At 46.2% G+C, this 17,933-nt stretch overlaps 1 protein-coding gene across 4 annotated transcripts in view; it reads left to right on the top strand.

The window, feature by feature from the left end:
• Positions 1-12,876, top strand: part of RCAN2 (regulator of calcineurin 2) — a 161,694-nt gene extending 148,818 nt beyond the window's left edge. For 3 of the 4 annotated variants that reach the window (XM_037893935.2, XM_043542165.1, XM_027824189.3), the window contains one exon: positions 5,428-12,876. In XM_037893935.2, coding sequence (XP_037749863.1) covers positions 5,428-5,588 — 161 coding nt within the window. In that variant the 3' untranslated portion in view covers positions 5,589-12,876. The remainder of the gene's footprint in view (positions 1-5,427) is intronic. The other variant, XR_006289328.1, reaches the window with a different exon arrangement.
• The last annotated feature ends 5,057 nt before the right edge of the window (positions 12,877-17,933 follow it).

Raw genomic sequence — 17,933 nt, 5'->3', positions numbered from 1 at the left:
AATACCTAGTTTAACAATACTCACACACAGGTGAGCCAGACTGGTTTCCAGCTATGCATTTGTCAGTGTTCAGTTGAAGCCTAAGGGCCTTGGCATGAGCTGGCACCTGGTCTGCCAGCATCACAATACCGCCTTACCCTCAAGACAGATATTCTCATGGCCATTATGTCAGCATGGACAATCAGCAAGTTCCAAGCTTTTATGTCCGGATTGTTTTACACACCCTTCCAAAGGGACAGGATGATGGTGAAACTGTCCCCAAAGTCATCCCTAAGGTGGAGTTGGAATTTCGCCTGAACCAATCCATTACCCTATCAGTCATCTTCTTGAAACTGCACTCAATGCTGGGAGAAAAGAAGCTCCATATTCTGTATGACTCCAGAGCCTTTCTATATTACCTCAGCAGGACTAAACTGTTTGGGTGCCTTGAAAGGCTATCTTGTCACAGAGAATCCTTGAAGTGGATCATGCAGTGTATTTCGACCTGCTTCAGCTGACTGGCGAGCCTCTCCCTCCGAATGTCAAAGCACTTTCCACCAGGGCACAGACACCATCTTCCACCCACTTCAGAAACATGCTGATCTCTCAGGTCTACAAGGCAGCAATGCAGTGTCACCTGCTAACTTCTGTTAAGCATTATGTATTTGACCTGGCAGCCAAATCAGAGGCCATGTTCAGGGCAGCAGTACTTTAATCTCTGTTTGATGCAACTGAACATCAGGGGTAGGGACACTGATTGATTGCCTGTCCCCTACAGTGGGATCCACACTGACAGATACTTGAAGAAGAAAAGTACTCTTCCCTCACTGTTTTTGAGATGGTGTAGGCAGTTTGCATCCCACAACCAGCCCTCCATTCCCGCTTTTCGGAGTCCTCAGCCACACAGGCGTTGAACTGGCAGGGACCTGCGGGAGGACTGCAACAGCCCCTACCCTTTATGGCTTTGTGCAAGAGCACAGGAACTGGCAGCCTGAATGGCCCTGATGGACACTGCTAATTAAGAAAACTCCGGTGTCATGTGCATGAGGTGCTTGTGTTCCTGCAGTAGGCTCCACGCTGCTTACAGCATCTCAAAGAATCTGTTATTGTCGGGCAAGTAACTGTTCTTCACTTGGCCATCTTCACGACCGATTTATGGGAGCACTGAATCTTGATTCGTTCAAGTGACATTAATTGCTGCTGCAGTTGCTTGTGCCAGAGGCTTGGGAATGTTTGTCCCAGTGTCTGTAGTTATTTCAACTTCTCTTTTCCAGTGGAAAGACATCTTTGGGAAAGAATTTGAGCATAAAAACGAATGTGGCATCTGAACTGGGATTATTACCTTTTAAGAGGACAGTGAATGTGAGTTACTGTACGTGGTGTGATAAGAAATGGCCCAGCTTTGTTTGTGCACTGCACCACAGAGCTGTTTGCAGCTGACAGTGACCAATGTGCCCCTCAGTGCTGGTTGGCAGCATTGACGTCAGACCATAGCTGAGAAATTAGCTGCAGCCTGCAGGGAAAATAGGCAGCGCAAAACCACATAATTCTCCATACAGCATGACCAAGAGCGGTTTCTCTTTTTACATTTTAGCTTCTCAGCAAGCCCCATAATGCTTTACTCAATCTGGATCCAGGAAAAAGATTTCCAAAAATAGAGAAGTTTAATGTCAGCATTAATGGGATCACAGCAATAAAATATCTCTTGCAGCAAGAAGCCCAATTTATAATAGTTATTCACTGTCTTAATTGTAAAGTTGCCTCCCACCTTCAGATAAAAATGCACCCTGTCCTCTAATCCCAAGCCTTTAAGCCTCACTCGGATGAACAGCAAACCAGCACAAACACCATGCTTTCCTTGTAGCAGGTGCAGAGTTACCTGGAATGACAGGGGCCCGATCCTGCAATCTTTTATTCAAAAAGGTGTGTGTAAAGAATCATATGAATGAAGATTTTTGGGATCAGGCTCAGTAACTTATAAAACCTGGCAGGGCATCTTTTAGTTCTGTATTTATATAGCCCCTAGTACAAGGAGGTCCTGGTTCATGACTAGGGCTACTAGGCACTACCATACTACAAATAAGTAGTAGTAACAATTTATTCTATGGCAAATAGGATTTTGGGGTTCCATCTTACCTAGTTATATGGTGCCTTGCTCTCCTCCTAGAGTATTTACAGTAAATTTGCATTGGCTGCTCTTAACTCAAAGCAGTCATATAAAGCAGAGTTTGTCAAAGACATAGTAGTGTTTGTCAGTAGCTAATCATGGTGTTTGTCAGAGTCTTAATAAGGCAATTTGTCAAACTTAAATAAAGTGTACTGGTGCTTGCCGGCATAAAAGACAGAAACGACCTATTCCAATAGGTCATCTACTCTGCCCCTGCCAGGCCAGGATTGTTCCCCACAACACATTTTCTAGTGCTTTCTCTAGTTGAGTTTTAACCGCCAAGCTATGAGACTTCCCCTGCTTCCTTGGGGAGATCAGGCCAGTGTCTCACAGATCTCACGATCTGAAATTTTTCCTGTTATTTTTCTTAAATTTACTTTTTCTTAATCCCATCCCATTATTCTTAGCTACAGCCCCATGTACCACACTGAACAGAGGCAGCATTGTTAGGAGATGGTGCACAGGATTTAGAGCTAGGAATTACTGAGTTCTGAGCCTGGCTCTTACTCTGAGAGCGTGTGGCACAAGCTGTCAGCATAGTCTGTGGGGTATGTAGATTGTAATGGATTTTTTACCTTCAGTCCTTTTGGTACGATGTCCATCTGTTTGCATTTGGAAAGGAAGATGATGTCTGTCTGTCTAAGGTGCCACAAGTACTCCTTTTCTTTTTACGAATACAGACTAACACGGCTGTTACTCTGAAACCTGTATCCGTACAAGTTTTTTCATGCCGTTGATAGATTTCCACTCCATACGGCTAAATGCAGTGCCTTGCATAATGACAGGTTTCAGAGTAACAGCCGTGTTAGTCTCAAATAAACTGGTTAGTCTCTAAGGTGCCACAAGTCCTCCTTTTCTTTTTGCGAATACAGACTAACACGGCTGCTACTCTGAAACCTGGCTCTTACTCTGGGGCTGTGGGCAAGTCATTTCACTTCCCTGCCCCATTTCCACCTCCACAACACTGACCTACTTCACAGGGGAACTTGGAGGGTTAAGTCATGAATGTGCACAGAGCACTTGGAAAATCCAAAGTGCTGCATAAGTGTGTAACCCATTGCTGAGTGTGTTACAGGTCCCACTCCATGCCTGATCTGCAGAGGATATGAGTGTGTTACAGCTACTGCTAAAGAGCAGTGGCTCAGGCTATAGCCGCTCATGCTTTTAGCTCTAGAGGTCTCTGGTGCAGTCCCCTATGTGTCGGCCAAGATGATGATTGTCATAAGTGCTAAGTAGATGCTGTGCCTACTTCAATGGTGAAGGGTATTTAGAGATGTTTATAGCTGGGACTGTTATCAGTGATAAACAAATCCTCTCCCTCACTGCCTACAGCTACAGCAGCTAGAGAAATTAGAGATGGAACCAAGCTGCAGTATGTTTAACTGGATCTGAATGATCCCAGAGTCTAAGGAAGTTTGGGCCTGGGGTACTGAGGTTTGGCCCATTTTAGATACAAGGGGCAGCCATGAAATTTGAATCCAGTGCTGAACTCCCTGTGGATAGAGGGTTTAGGAGGTGTGGTTTTGAGCTGGGCCCATTTCCATGGCACTCAGCTACTTTATCTCTCCCCTCCTTACATATACATTTAAGCCTTGTCTACTCTGTGATTTCAGTGTGGCTGCATGAGTGGAAAATCCTAGCATAGGCACTAGTGCAGTTTGTTTTTAACTAGTCCAGATTATCCTGGATTCTACCCTTAGGCCTCGTCTACACTTGGGAATAGCCTTACATAGAAACGGTCGCCAGCTTTCGGTGTAGTTGCAGGGGTGCTGATCCCTGGCGAGTTGTATGGGCCTGTGGTGCCCGGGCTCCAGCAATATTCAGGGCCCGGGGGCCCAGCTCCACCAATGTCTGGGGCTAGGTCTCTCCCCCGGCCCCACGTGCTTCCCCCGAGTGTCCCCCGGCCCCCACTTGCTGCCCCCGTGCACCTCCCCCAGGCCCCAGCTCCGGGCTGCCTCCGCTCTGCTGGCTCCCAGCAAGAGCTGCCATGGAGGGTCCTAGTGCCCCCCACCCACTAGTGCCAGGGCAGGCTGCCCTTACCCTGCCCTTCCACCTCGGACCCTTACATTTTCCAGCAGGACCCTCCACCAGCACAGGGCTGACCGTCCACCCGCAGTCACATGCTGGGCCATGCCCCATGCTGGGCCAGGGGCAGCCCCATCCCTCGTCTCCCGTGAGGCTACAGTGAGGGGCAGCAGCTGGGGAGGAGGCACACATGATAGCAGCACCCCGCCCCCGCACCCACCACAGGCGAGGCGAGGGGGCTTCCTGGACCTGAGAGGGGCCCTAGGAGTAAGTGCAGTGACAGTGATGGGGGTGAGTGTGCTCCTGGGGAGCAGAGGGGGGCCCCTCCCCCAGAGCTCACCGCTGCTGGCAGGGAGAGGACTGGATGGGGGAGTCCTCTCTGGCCCCAGCCCCGGGGCAGCCTGCCTGCACCCCAAACTCCTCATCCCTAGCCCTGCCCCACCCCAAACCCCTCATCCCCAGCCAGAGCCCTCACCCCCCCGCACCTGTACCCTCTGCCCTAGTCTTGAGCCCCTCCCACACCCCAGAGCCCTTATCCCCCGTCACCCTAACCCTCTGCCTCAGCCCTGAGCCGCCTCCTGCATCATGAACCCCCCCCAGCCCTAGCCCTGAGCCCCCTCACAAACCCCTGATCCCCACCCCACAGCCCTCACCCCTGCACCCCCTTGCTCCACACCCCCTCCAACCGCCAAACTCCCTCCCAGAGCCTACAGCCCCACCCCCAGCCCAGAGCCTGCACCTAAACTTGGTCCAAGCCTGCACCCCCACCCCCTTCCCACACACCCTCTCCTGCCCCCAAACTCCCTCCCAGAGCCTTCACCCCAGCCCTCTGCACTCCCTCCCAGAGCCTGCACCCCAGACCCCCACACACACCCAAACTTCCTCCCAGAGCCCAACCTCTCACCCCTTTTGCACCCAAACTCCCTCCTGGCGCCTGCACCCCAATCCCCTGCCCCAGCCCAGGGCCCGCACCCCAGACTTCCTCCCCCACCCAAACTCCCTCCCAGAGCCTTAGGCAGGTGGGGGGGGGTGGAGTTTGGGGGGGGGCTGGTTCTGGGCACCACCAAAATTTCTACAAACGTTCCACCCCTGAAAGCAAACCCCTGTGTGTCTTTGTCTAAGCCTAAGGCTCAGCCATGGTGCAGCTACACTGATTGCTGAATCAGGGCTATTCGTGGAGACAGACAAGGCCAGAGTCAATGTTTGGCTCTCCCATTCTGGTGACCTTTGACCTAACCACTTATGTCTGCTTCCAGGGGAGAAGTACGAGCTGCATGCAGGGACAGAGTCCACCCCGAGCGTGGTGGTGCATGTCTGCGACAGCGACACAGAGGAAGAAGAGGACCCAAAGAATTCTCCAAAGCCAAAAATTATTCAAACCCGGCGCCCTGGCCTGCCTCCTCCTGTGTCTAACTGAGCCTCTCCAGCCGGAGTAGCACTTCTCTCCTCCAGCATGGCTCTTTGTTTTTCTGTTTGCTATGTTTTGTTGAAGGGCAGCCATTGCCTGTTGGGTAATGGGACATCTAGCTCATTGAAATCCCTTCTCTGTACTCAAGCCTGTCTAACACAAGGGCTAGGAAAAAGTTCTTTGTACATGTAACCATATCACTTGCCATCGAGTGTAATAGATCTTGTGAAAGGGGCTAGAATAGGGGTGGGGTTCAGTCTGAGGGTTTTTCATAGCATTGCACATTGTAATGGTAGCAAAAGCAGAAGCATTGCTTAGTAAACTAGGGATGGGCAAGTAGGCTGAGGGTGGGATTAACGTTCAGACGAGCAGAACATCATTCTCTGCTCCCCTTCCCACAGGATCACACTCCCCACCCTCCACTACTCCCCAGCAGACCTAGGTCTCCCTCTTGTCCCTTATTCTTACCTGGTGTCATCTTATGAGGTAGCAGCTCGGTGGCCTTTAACCCCTTCGCCTCCACTTACTGAGCCTTTATCTTGTGGGGGAGGGCAACCCAGTGGCCTTTCACTCCCCCTGGCAATGTCATCAGGGGACAACATGTTCTCTGCATGTTTCATTTACAGCCAGGGGACTGAAACACTCCTGTCACCTGACTGCTGCTGAATACACTGGCCCTTTAAATCTGGGGCTGACACACCCTAGAGTGCATTGGGCTGAAGGGGGAGGCAGGATTTTGTGAAGGGGGAGGTGTCCTTCATTCCTTGGCCCTCCAATGAGAGGGAGCCAGGCTGCTAGCAGTGGGGGGAATCCTCACATTCCCTCCCAGCAGGAGGGCAAGGGTGTTACTTCTCTTTTCCTGCACCCCTGAGGTTAGGGTGGAGAAGCTAACTTCCCATTACACTGGGATTCATTGCTGTCTCATGGTAGCAGCAAACGGCAGTGATGGGCAGAGGTTTCCAGTGATATGCTGGATAGCCCTGATACTCCAGCTATTTGCAAATATTTGCCCATCCCTAATAATCAGCACTCCCCCTCCCCCTTTGCTCGATGTGTTTTAAGATCCATATTTAGCTGTATGCAGTGTTCTCCCGCCCCCAGGCCAAATAAAACAGGACCACACTTAAACTTGAACTTAGACTGCATGGAATTTACTCTCCTGTCTCACTCACTCCTACATGTCCCTGTCACTCATAAAATGCGCAGGATTACTGACATTTTTGTGCTTTCAGTGTGGCTGGTAGCAGAGAGTACTTAGATATTTGGATTTTCTACCTGGGCAGATCATTTCTGTTAATTATTCTCATGCACGCTCACCGTTTCGAGAAAGTGCTTTCTAGAGCTTTTAGCCTCGCTCTAACAAAGGCACGTGACCTTAACTTGACACATGTGAGTAGTTCCATTGAAATGAATGTTATGAAACTTAAGCGTATGCATATGGCTTTGCAGGATTGGGGCATAAGCAAATGAGCTGCAGTTCTTCCCCTACCCGCTTGAAAAAGACTCTGTAGAGATGGCACTGAGGGGTTCCATGTTTAAAGTCTCAATGCCTTTCCTCTCAAGTTTGCTCCATTTACAAGTAAAAAGAAAGTTTTTCTACTTCTCAACCCTGCAAGGTCAACTTGGGATCTGAAAGTCAAGCTAGGTTATGTAATAAAACCTTGTTGGGAAGTTTCTGAAAATTAAAGTGGCAGAATCTTAATTAACCATAAGGATACACATGCTTCAATGGACTCTAGCTCATTCTCCCATTGCTGTATTGACTCAGCAATACCGACAGAAAGAAAAACATGTAATTTTTTCTCTAAAATCAGCAGAGAATTCTCAATGCCCACAGGGAGAACAGAGCTGTGGGTGTAAAAATGAGCCATTTTTACAGAGTTCCTTTTCTGACCATCACCATTCTTTAATATTCCCACTGAGAACTAGAGCCTTGCTTATGCATAACCCTTATGGCGATGATTCTCAGTGCAGTATGGACACCACCTAGCATACATTCACACTTAGGTTAAACAAGCATGTTCAATGTAGCAGAGACCTAACCTAAATGAGACTTGACTTTAACAGCTTTATGGGATCTAGACAGATGACCGTCTTTAAAAAAAAAAAAAAAAAAAAAAGCTTTTCCGCTAATTCACATTATTACTTTTTCGCAGTGCTTTCAGAATTGATTTAAAGAATGATAATCTTCTTATTTTAAATCACCTTCCAGCCTGGGACTATTATATGACCATTCCTGCTGAAAATGGTACATCAGGCAAGCTATAGTATTTAAGGAGAACAAATCCCCTCCTATTTCATGTGTTACTGCGTAGATAAAATGCTATTTTGATGTCAAGATCCCTTGGCTTTAGACAGTTAATTATGAATAGTATTTTTATGTGAGATTTAAATGTAACATTTCCTGAATAAAACCGTCACTTTGAGATGGCAGAGATTTGGGGGCCAGATCCTCAGCTGCTGTAAATCTGTGTAGCTCCATTTACCTGTTTACACCAGCTGAGGATCTGGTCTTTTATGTACAAAAATCAAACAATGAATAAGGAACCCAAACCTAGTCCCCACATTGAAGCAAAATCAGACTTTCGGGGATTTGGATCCGGGTCCAAACTATGCAACTTGGGCCCAACTCAGATTAAAAAATCTATTGTGACTGAAGCATCAGTTTTAGTTTAATATTCACGTCTGTCTTATTGTCTCAAAGTGCATTATGGGACATGCACACAAGGGATACTTAAAGACAGGCATAGTTAATTGACTACGGTAGGTCCTAAAAGAGTGGAGCTGTAGGGTACTATGCAGGAGGGTGTGGGAAATAGCTTCACTGTCCAAACCACAGAAAGAAAAACACAGCTGAAAGATTGAGACAACCCACGGGAATCCTGATATGGCTGCAATCAGGGTTTATAAATCACTATGTGAAAGAACAATACTTCTGATATTATAGATTAACCTCTCTCGTATGAAAATAACATTTGAGAACCTGGCAAGCCATCTTTGTATCTCACCAGCAGCCTAACCCTGACTAGTAATAGAAAACAGGCTTCCTCAAAAAGGGCTGACCGCTTTGAAAAGCAAATTTTCTACATAAATTCAGTAGTCCAGATCCTGTGGCCCTGCTGACTTCAATGGGAGTTTTGTCTATGTAAGGTCTGCAAACTCAGCTACTATGACTTTCACTTGCAACACCAAAAGCAGATTCTGCTTTATAAGAGCACTGTAAATCAGGACTAGTTTCACTGGAGTTACTCCTGATTCACACCAGTGTAAGTGACAGCAGAATTTGGCCCTGATTCTTTAAACTTGCTTTCAAATGGGTTCTGAGATACTATTGAAATGGTTTTCTAGAGGTGAAATGGCACCCTCTAGTGGATGTACATTGCTCACTCCTCTGGTTAGAAATGGAGTAGAGAAAATGAAGGTTACAATTGCTATTACTGGTGTCCCATCTACCCCACTTGTCCTCCCCCTTCTTCTCTGAACTTAGACTCTTTCATACTCTGCATACGGTGACTTCTTTTGTAAACGTATTTGTGCATTTAACTTCCCTAAACTCAAAGCAGGGTGCTCAAACATTTCAAAAATAAATAGTAGTCAATGTCAAAAGTCTCAGTGTTGCAATGGGACCCCCATGTCCTTGTGGGGACCCACTGTCATCACTAGAACATCATCCTAGCTGATCCCATGGCAGAATTGCCACCCCCAAAAAACCTTGCTATAATATCTGAGCTACATGGATCAGTACTTTTTAAAAAAATCTTGAATAGGGTTAAAAAGGTGTCCTGTGGGTAAACTACAACCCTACACTTCCACATTTATTTTCTCCCAAATTGGCTAGTTCTCTTTTCATGCAGTGACAGTGAAAAGGGCCTTTCTTGAGACAAAGGGAACGTCTTTTGTATAGAATGATACTCAGCTAAATAGTCTTGTAAGACTTTACAGTGGTACATCCTAGCACTTTGAGAGTTAGTTATGTGTCAGCATTTCCATTATACTGTACACATCTTTTAATTCTATTTAGTCATATTTTATAGGAGTATTAAAAAAGGCTATTGGCTAATGAATCACTTTTGCACTTGTATAACTCAGAGCTTAGTTTTAAAAAATAAATATGGCAAATGATGATTTGTCCATGTGTTCTGCTTGCTTTTAGCATTTTGGAAAGCAATCCTCAAGAAAGGCTAAAACAGTCTAGTGAACTGGCTAGTGTGAATGTGCACTACTGCTCACTACTGGATGGAATCAGGACTGCTTAAATGTGCGTCACAGGTCACATGCTGCTGACTGGAGATTATCCTTTAGTTCAAGTGGGCCTGTGTTTCTGGAGCAGGAGGATAAAGGAAATATAAGTGAGATATATGCAAGCTTTCACTTCAGTCACTATTGTTCTCTGTACAAATTATGACAATTCATGGCAAAATATGATGGTAAAAATCAAATCTAATTTAAGTAGTTGCACTTCCATTGACTTTCATAAACTTACACTGCTTATACCATATCTGAACTTGCCTGGGAGTGTGTAAAAATAGCACACTGCATCACTTCAGAAGAGCAAATATGTGTCTCTACCAACTGAAATGGCTCCACAGAGGCTGTTCAATATGGGTAAACATGATACATATGCATGTTTAAATAGGTAACTTGGCACTGAGAAAATGCCTAATCTTAAAAAGAAAATAACAATACTAATCCTGATTACCACAAAATACCAGTGATGGTTTATGGTCTACCATGTCGATTCATATAGGGTATTTTTCCTCTTCTTCTAGGATAGTCCTGAAGGATTATTTTGTGTTTAAGGCAAAGGACTGGAGCCAGAAGATTTGGGTTCTCTACCCAGCTCCACCATAGATTTCTTGTGTGTGACCTTGTGCAAGTCGTTTAGATCTAATTTTCATAAGTGACTAATGATTTTGGTGCCCAATACAAGGCATCTTAAAGGGGCCTGATTTTCAGAGATGGTGCTCGGAACTTGGTGAAAATCAGGACCCTTTAATGTCTCAGCTTGCCACCCAAAAATTGAAGCACACAAAAATCATTGGTCTCTTGACAATGTAGACCTTATTCTTTGTGTCTGTAGGGATGGGATCTAGGAGTAAAATGGTCTGTATAACTCCTAATTATTCTCTACTGCTAGGCAGCATGTGAGCTTACCCCAGATACAATGAGAAAAGCTTCTTTGGCTGATTTGTACTGAAACATGAAAATTGTCTAAGTGCTATTTGTGTTTGAATAGGGCATAAAAGGGAAAAACCACATTGCCTGGAAATAAGCCCAATGATTGCCAAAGTGAACATTGCGGGCCATGTTTCCAGACAGGCCTCACCTGGACTCTGCATGGGCAAATGTAATAACTGACATTATAGGCACAAAATCCCATTAAGCACTTAATGTGAACACACAAATGGGCTGTTACACTTCTGTAGTAGGCATTTGCACACAAGTGAGAGTGTGCAATCAGGGCCGGATCCTGCAAGATGCCGAGCATCTCTGGGGAGTCAGAATTGAAGGCATGTCTCACCTCCAGTTGTTCAGCACCTGACTGGTTCATGCCCTGATTACATGCACAACTGACTGCACGCACAAAGTTGTGCATGTATTTTGTTACCGGTGATGTGCTTAGGGCTGTGCAAGACACAAATTGACCACCCCAAAGAGTTTACAACCTAAATAGCACATGCATTAGAGCAGACAGGATGCACTGGGGAGCCCAAAGCAGGCAACAACTAGAATGATCATTGCTGAGTCACTTTTTGCACAGAGGCCCTGTTTTCAAAGGGGACTCAACACCTTACAGGATTGGGCTTGTAGTTACTTACTGCCTGATAATGGACAGTCTGCAAATTATTTGTTGGAATTACTCCCAGACTCATCAGAATGATTTATCGGAGGTGATACAGTCACCTACAGTACTTTGTCATAGATCGGGGGGCGGGGGGACGGGGACGGCACTGTTTTTTCCTGGAAGAGCGATGTTGGGCTGGTTATTATGAATAATCCTGATTAGTGCAACTGCTATTCATTTTGGTTTTGGTTCAGCAATTTCCTGCTAACCATTGAAACTCAAAATCACAGTAGGTTTCCTCCTCCTCCTCCATTCAAGATTCTTTAATAAACTAAATTTGCAAGAAGGTTGTTTTTTTTAACTACTGCAATTACTTATCCACTGTGTTAACATAAGAAAATAAAGCAATGTCTCATCTTGAAGCTTTTGCGTTCTCCTCAAGGAAGCCACTTTACAATAATAGTTACCAAAATATACAAGGATTGCTGGCTAAAAAAGATTAAGGTACTGGACAGGCCCTGGCCAAGATTAATCCCTGGTGTAACAACACTGAAATTAACAGTTAAGCTGGTGAGGAATATGGCACCTTTTATTCAAGAAGCTCATACAGGGCAAAGTTCAGCAACCCACACTGTACCATGTTCACTGGCTTTGCAGTTGGAGTTACGGAGGCTTTTAGCAACACCATATGGGGCAGATTGTGCTGCGCCCCTGTGCAGATGTGTAAGGACGGGGGTAGCCCAAGAGATCTGTTACCTCACAGGTCTAGGTGAGGGTTGGCCATGGTTCCACTGTTTGTGCTCAGAAGAGTGCAAGGACAGTGAGGAGCAAGTGCCACTACCTACCCCAAAGAGGTTGAGGCACCTGCAAACGGGCCAGTGCAGATGCTTTGGCTTGGAGAGGAGCACAGGCAGCACAGCACTTGCACTCCCTAAAGCACAATGCTACGCTGCATTCTTACCAGGGGAGTGAGGCCCTGTCCTGCCTCTAGAGCAGGGATGTTCAGAAGGCACAATAAGGTTTATCAACCCCTTTAACAGATGCTCACTCCCAGATGGGTAAAGATCACTACCCAGGGACTCTTTGAATACCAGTATTCCAACAGTGCAGTATCTGCAGGCCCTAGCGTCCAGGATTTCTTTGTCTAGGGAACCTTGCTCAAGTAAGCACTAGGAACCTGATGCTGCACCTGAGGGGCTGATCATCCTCTGAGTCAATGGGAATTAAAAGCATTCAGCACCTCAATAAAGACTCCAGGATTTAATCCCCTGTAATTCATATCCATGAAATAGAGGGCTCAGTCTTGCTCTTGCTGAAGTTAACAGAGGTTTTCCCACTGACTTCCTGAGAATAGGATCAGGCCAGCAGGAGTAAACTGGTCTATCTTCTGTACATCAGAAAATCAGCCTTGTTTAATAAACCACTGAAAGTGATAGATCATTAATCTAGTACAGGACCGTCATTGTGTCAACATTAGTGTCCTGAAGACATGTTCTCTTCACTATCAATTTAGAAAAAAAAAAGTATAAATGTTTTGAATCCATTTTAGAGCAGACTGCTTCTCATTCAGAGATTTCTGAAAGGAATGTGTCATCCGTATTGACTGATTCATCCTTACTGTTGATTTGGCAAGTTGTCCTATTGTGATTAGCTGCAGAAGCCTTTCATGTATGTTATTGTGGATCTGAGACCATTAACCATGTTCTCCTTATTCAAGTGTCTGGATTGCTGACAAAGATGTGACATATCTGTACATATTATAAATCAATACTATTTTTAATCATATATTTTGTACAAATACATTAGCTCTGTACTTCAGTGGAAATCTAATATGGTATTAAACATTTTGGTGGAATTACTGAACTTCTTGCCTATTCTTAATTTCCTTTGATTATCATTAATCACCACAATATATTAATTTCAAGCAGCCAAAGCATTTCCCATGGCCAAGAAAACATTACCCCCTTTCTAGCTATTTGTAACAACAGATAAATGCAGCATGCTGGCTTAATGTGCGCCAATGGCTCCCTCTAGTGGACAGTCCTGACAACTATAAGCTTGCCAGGTACCACTTTAGTCCAGGAGGAGGAGGCCTCATTTTGTTGCTGAAGGATGAATATTCACTGACCACCACCAAGGTGTGTTCATCAACCTACCACCTTCATAGTTTAATAGCTATGAATCGGTGGTACCACCATAGGCTTAAGAGTCACAATATTTAACAAGACAGAAAAACACAGTCGGCTAAAGGCACCTAAGTAGGTTTTGTTAACCACATGCTTGTGTACAATTTTATCCCACATCGGTGTAATGCAAGGTTTCTTGCACCTTCCTCTGACACATCTGTTGCTGGCCACTGTCAGAGACAGTATACTGGACTAGATGGACCCTGGGTCTGAGCCAGTCTGTCAAGTTCTAGGTGCTGATGTCACATTTTATACAAATCAGATCAATAAAACACATTTCCAAGATACATTCAAGCTGTGCACTAATGTTGGACCCATAGTTTTTCATTTGTCAATCTGTGCTTTAATAATTCAGAATATCAAATAAGGCACAGACTCTACAAAAATGAATGTTTAAAACAACAGCCATGTCTTATATTATAATCCCCAGCACTGAATGTGTTCAGATATCAACAGAACACCAGTCCTCCATGTTTACAGAAACATAGGTAAAATGGCAGAGGATCATATTCTCCCACTGTCCCTCAGCTGCGTGGTGCGTTACTGCATGAGTAGATCATTGAAATAAACCTCACAGAGTAAGGCATCCCCCCATGCAAGGGAACGGAATCTGGCCTTGAATGGATGATGTATAATCCTTTCCTCCTGCCATTGCAAATTACTAGTAACTAGGCAGAAGTGTAAGTGTGAAATATACAACTAATAACTTATTAATAAATAATTAAACTCCATGAGCATGGGCCAGATAGGAACAGCTTGCTTTCATTGTAGTGGGCAAAACCCTGGCCCCACAATTGTTTGTTTTTGTTCCTGATTCTGCCATAATGTTTATATAGATAGATGTTTGTCTGCCAATGGAAGGGTCACAGGGAGTGAGCCTGCTGTGCAAAAGGACAAGAGGTGACACAACCCTATGTGCTAAGGGGAGTTTAGTGATGCATCTCTGACTCACCATTGAGGTGGGTAAATTTGGTTATGCTGGGGGCATATAAAGGGCGCGTTCATTCGGTCTGTGCATAGTACAGACTCTCGTAATCTCATGCTTGGATGAAGAAGAGAGTTCTAGGTTGTGCCAGCTATTCTCCCAGCTACAGTTCAGTTTCCAGTGGGGCTGGCCCTGGCATGAAGTCAGGTCACCCCTTCCAACACACACTGTTTTCCAGAACACAACTTTTACTTAAGCTTTGCTCAGCGTCCAGGGTTTGGCTCAATATGCAATAGCCTATCATCTGCAATTTTTCCCACTGACCATTCTCAAATGGTGGTGCCAAGGGCTTTGCACAGAAAATAGTGCCCCAAAAGTGACTGAAAAAAAGACTCAGTAGCCACTTGCATTTCCTTGACAGCCTTGGAGTACTCATGAACAAAAAAACTAAGATGTTTGGAACAAAATCCACTGCTCTCTGTGTTTGAAATCACCACGTACAGAAACTCATAAATGGGAAGTGACACTTTGCTTCCTCACAGGGATTCACGTTTGTGTAAAAGGTTTCGAGCTCTTCAGGAAAACTCTCCCTCCCCCCTGAAATTCTGAAGACTTTAGAGGAATTTGTAATTGTCAGATTTCATCCAAATCAGGAAGTTTCGACTCAATTTATATAATTCTGTCCATTTTAGGGTTTGTTCTGCTACCCGTCACAGTAATATCTGCAGCCCAGATCCTCAAAGGGATTTCTATGGGAAATAGGTGCCTATATATCGTTGATGTCTGGACCTGAGCACCTTCTACTTAAAATAGACTGACAATAGCAACGTCCCGAGTGGAGTCTATGGATCCTCTGGTTCTCTTCCCATGCCAAGTTGTAGGCAGCTCTGCTTGGGTTTGGGGAAGAGAGAAGGGCAGAGGCAAAAGTTGGGGGGGGGAGAAGGGGGACAAGTTCCTGTTTTAAATGCCATTGGCAGCATTTCCTACAGGAGGTCACACTGTATTCACCAGTGCTCCTCTGGAAGTCTAGACCTCTTAACTGAGAATATCCTAGTCCTGCCTCAGCTGCCTTCAGAAGAACATATGTCACGGTTCAGGACAACTGCACATGTAGTTCAGTGGTCCAGCAAGGGCACTCACCCTCAGGTTTCCGACTACTTTGGCTGTCACTTCTCGGGTGCAGACCAATCCTCTGGTCTCTTTCCCTTCTGACTAGGGTATCTCCAGGGTCAACAGTTCCCTGCCTGTACAGGTATGTGACAATTCTCTGAAAAGTTGCCATATTTTTGGAGTTCAATCTGCCTACCCTACACACACCCACATCTTATATCGTTTGAACACTTATTTTATATATGTTCAGATGTGGTATGATGTGGAGCTGTCCAATGGTGCTGTAAGCCTGCAGGTGAGGTGAAAATATGGTACCCAAAATGAGAGAGTCATTTTTTGCACAGTTCCAGAAACATTGCAAACATGACTATGACTAGAAGTTTTTACTGTTTAAGTTCATTTCAACTTCTTAATGCCTTACACACACAGTGTTCCATACTGCAGGCAGGTCCGACTATGCCATATGGATATCAGTCTACATTCTTGGTATGTTAAATCTCCTTGAGGAAGTACATGATGCCTTTGAGTCAGGGGAATGTATGTCAGTCACCTGGTTCTTTCAGTGGCATTTGGAGTGATGCAGGAACAGCAGGGTGACCAGATAGCAACTGTGAAAAAGTGGGATGGGGGTGGGGGGTAATAGGTGCCTATATCAGAAAAAGTCCCAAAAAACGGGATTGTCCCTATAAAAACGGGACATCTGGCCACCCTAGGGAACAGAGAAAACTGTCTTCAAAGACTCAAAGGGCCGAAGTGGGATTGTAGGACTGACAAAAAAGAATCCAGCCCTTGTTAGATGGACCCCCACAAGACATGTCCTGAGTGAATATGCAAAAGCTATGAGAAAGAAGTCGCCTAACAAGAAGTAGTGAAGACACAGTCCACAAACAAGTCCTTGCCTCTGCATTGAAGAGGGATGAAAAGCAGGTTACAGCTCTTGCCAACCATGTCATCAACAATAAGATAAACTCATTTGACCCTGAATCACATCCAGCGGTGCTTATCAACATATCTACTGGACTGCGTGTAACATCTGATGTTACAAGAGTCTCTGCTGAAAATAGCAGATGTTGGTGAAGAACAAATGGAGAGAATTGTGAGACGTGCACTTGATTCTTATGGGGCATGTAGCTTCTTCAGGCCAGTCAAGAAATCTGGCACCCCTGCTATGGCCAAGACGACCATATTTAAGTCTGGCAAGGGAGGAACAACCACAGCACCTATCGTACCTGTGCATGCAATTTGTGACACACTCACTTCTGACTTCTGCAAGATACTTCCTGCTGTACACGGCTTAACTGGATGTGATTCTGCATCATCCCTATCTGCTATTGGGAAAAAAATCTGTCTTTAGACTCAGCAAATCAAATGAAGTCTACCATTTGAGACATCTTGCTAATTTGGCAGAGAGTAACGGAGAAGCTGCAATTTCTGCGGCAAGGAAGTCCACAGCACTGCTGTGTGAGCAGAGTGAGAAAGAAAAGGAGACCACTTCATACCTATGGTGCTAAAGCGTTCTTTGATGTTCCTACCATTGCCCCAAGGTTTACATGTATGGCACACCGGGGGGGGGGGGGGGGGAGACGTGTCCAAGCTCCTGCTAGTGCAGGCAACCTAAGGTGACCAGATGTCCTTATTTTATAGGGACAGTCCTGATATTTGGGGCTTTTTCTTATATAGGCTCCTATTACCTCCCACCCCAGTCCTGATTTTTCACACTTGCTGTCTGGTCACCCGAAGGCAACCCCGCCATGTCTTTATCAAGCTGTCTGTTAAAAAGAGTTAGGTGCGTAGCCCTGCCCTGGGGCAGTGGAGTTGGGGGGCCCATGCTGCTGGAGGGGGCTGCTCTGGGCAGGGCTGTGAGGAGCTGCTTCGGCCAGTGGCAGACTAGCCACTGGGCCAGCAGGGCCCCTGCCCAGGCACCCTGACCTGCTCCGCCTGGCGCCCCACTGGCTCTCGCCCAGGACCCCCCAAAACTGTAATTCGCCTCTGGGTTCGGCTGGAAACGACTCAGCCGCAGGGCCAGAGCCGCCCCAGGCTGAGGCGATGCCCCGGGGCCCAGGCTAGCCCCGGGCCCCGCGCGGGGCCAGCCCCTGCCCCCCAACGAGCTCACAGGCCGTGCGGGGGGAACAGGTCGGCTGCCGGCCTGGGCTAGGAGCAGGCAGGGCGCAGGCCGGGGAGGGTGGGTGCGCGCCTGAACAGCCCAGCTGCCCGGGGCACCATGGCAACACCCAGCCCGCGCCCGTCACCTGCTCTCCCGACTGCGCACGCGTCCCTCTCCGCCGCGCCCGTGACCACGCTTCCCCAACACCTGACGGACAGCGTCGCTGGCCATTGGGGGCTGGGAG

This window comes from Chelonia mydas, chromosome 3 (assembly GCF_015237465.2).
Source record: "Chelonia mydas isolate rCheMyd1 chromosome 3, rCheMyd1.pri.v2, whole genome shotgun sequence".
Lineage (NCBI taxonomy): Eukaryota > Metazoa > Chordata > Testudines > Cheloniidae > Chelonia > Chelonia mydas.
The sequence above is the reverse complement of the archived record's forward strand: the minus strand, read 5'-3'. Positions and strand labels throughout refer to the sequence as shown.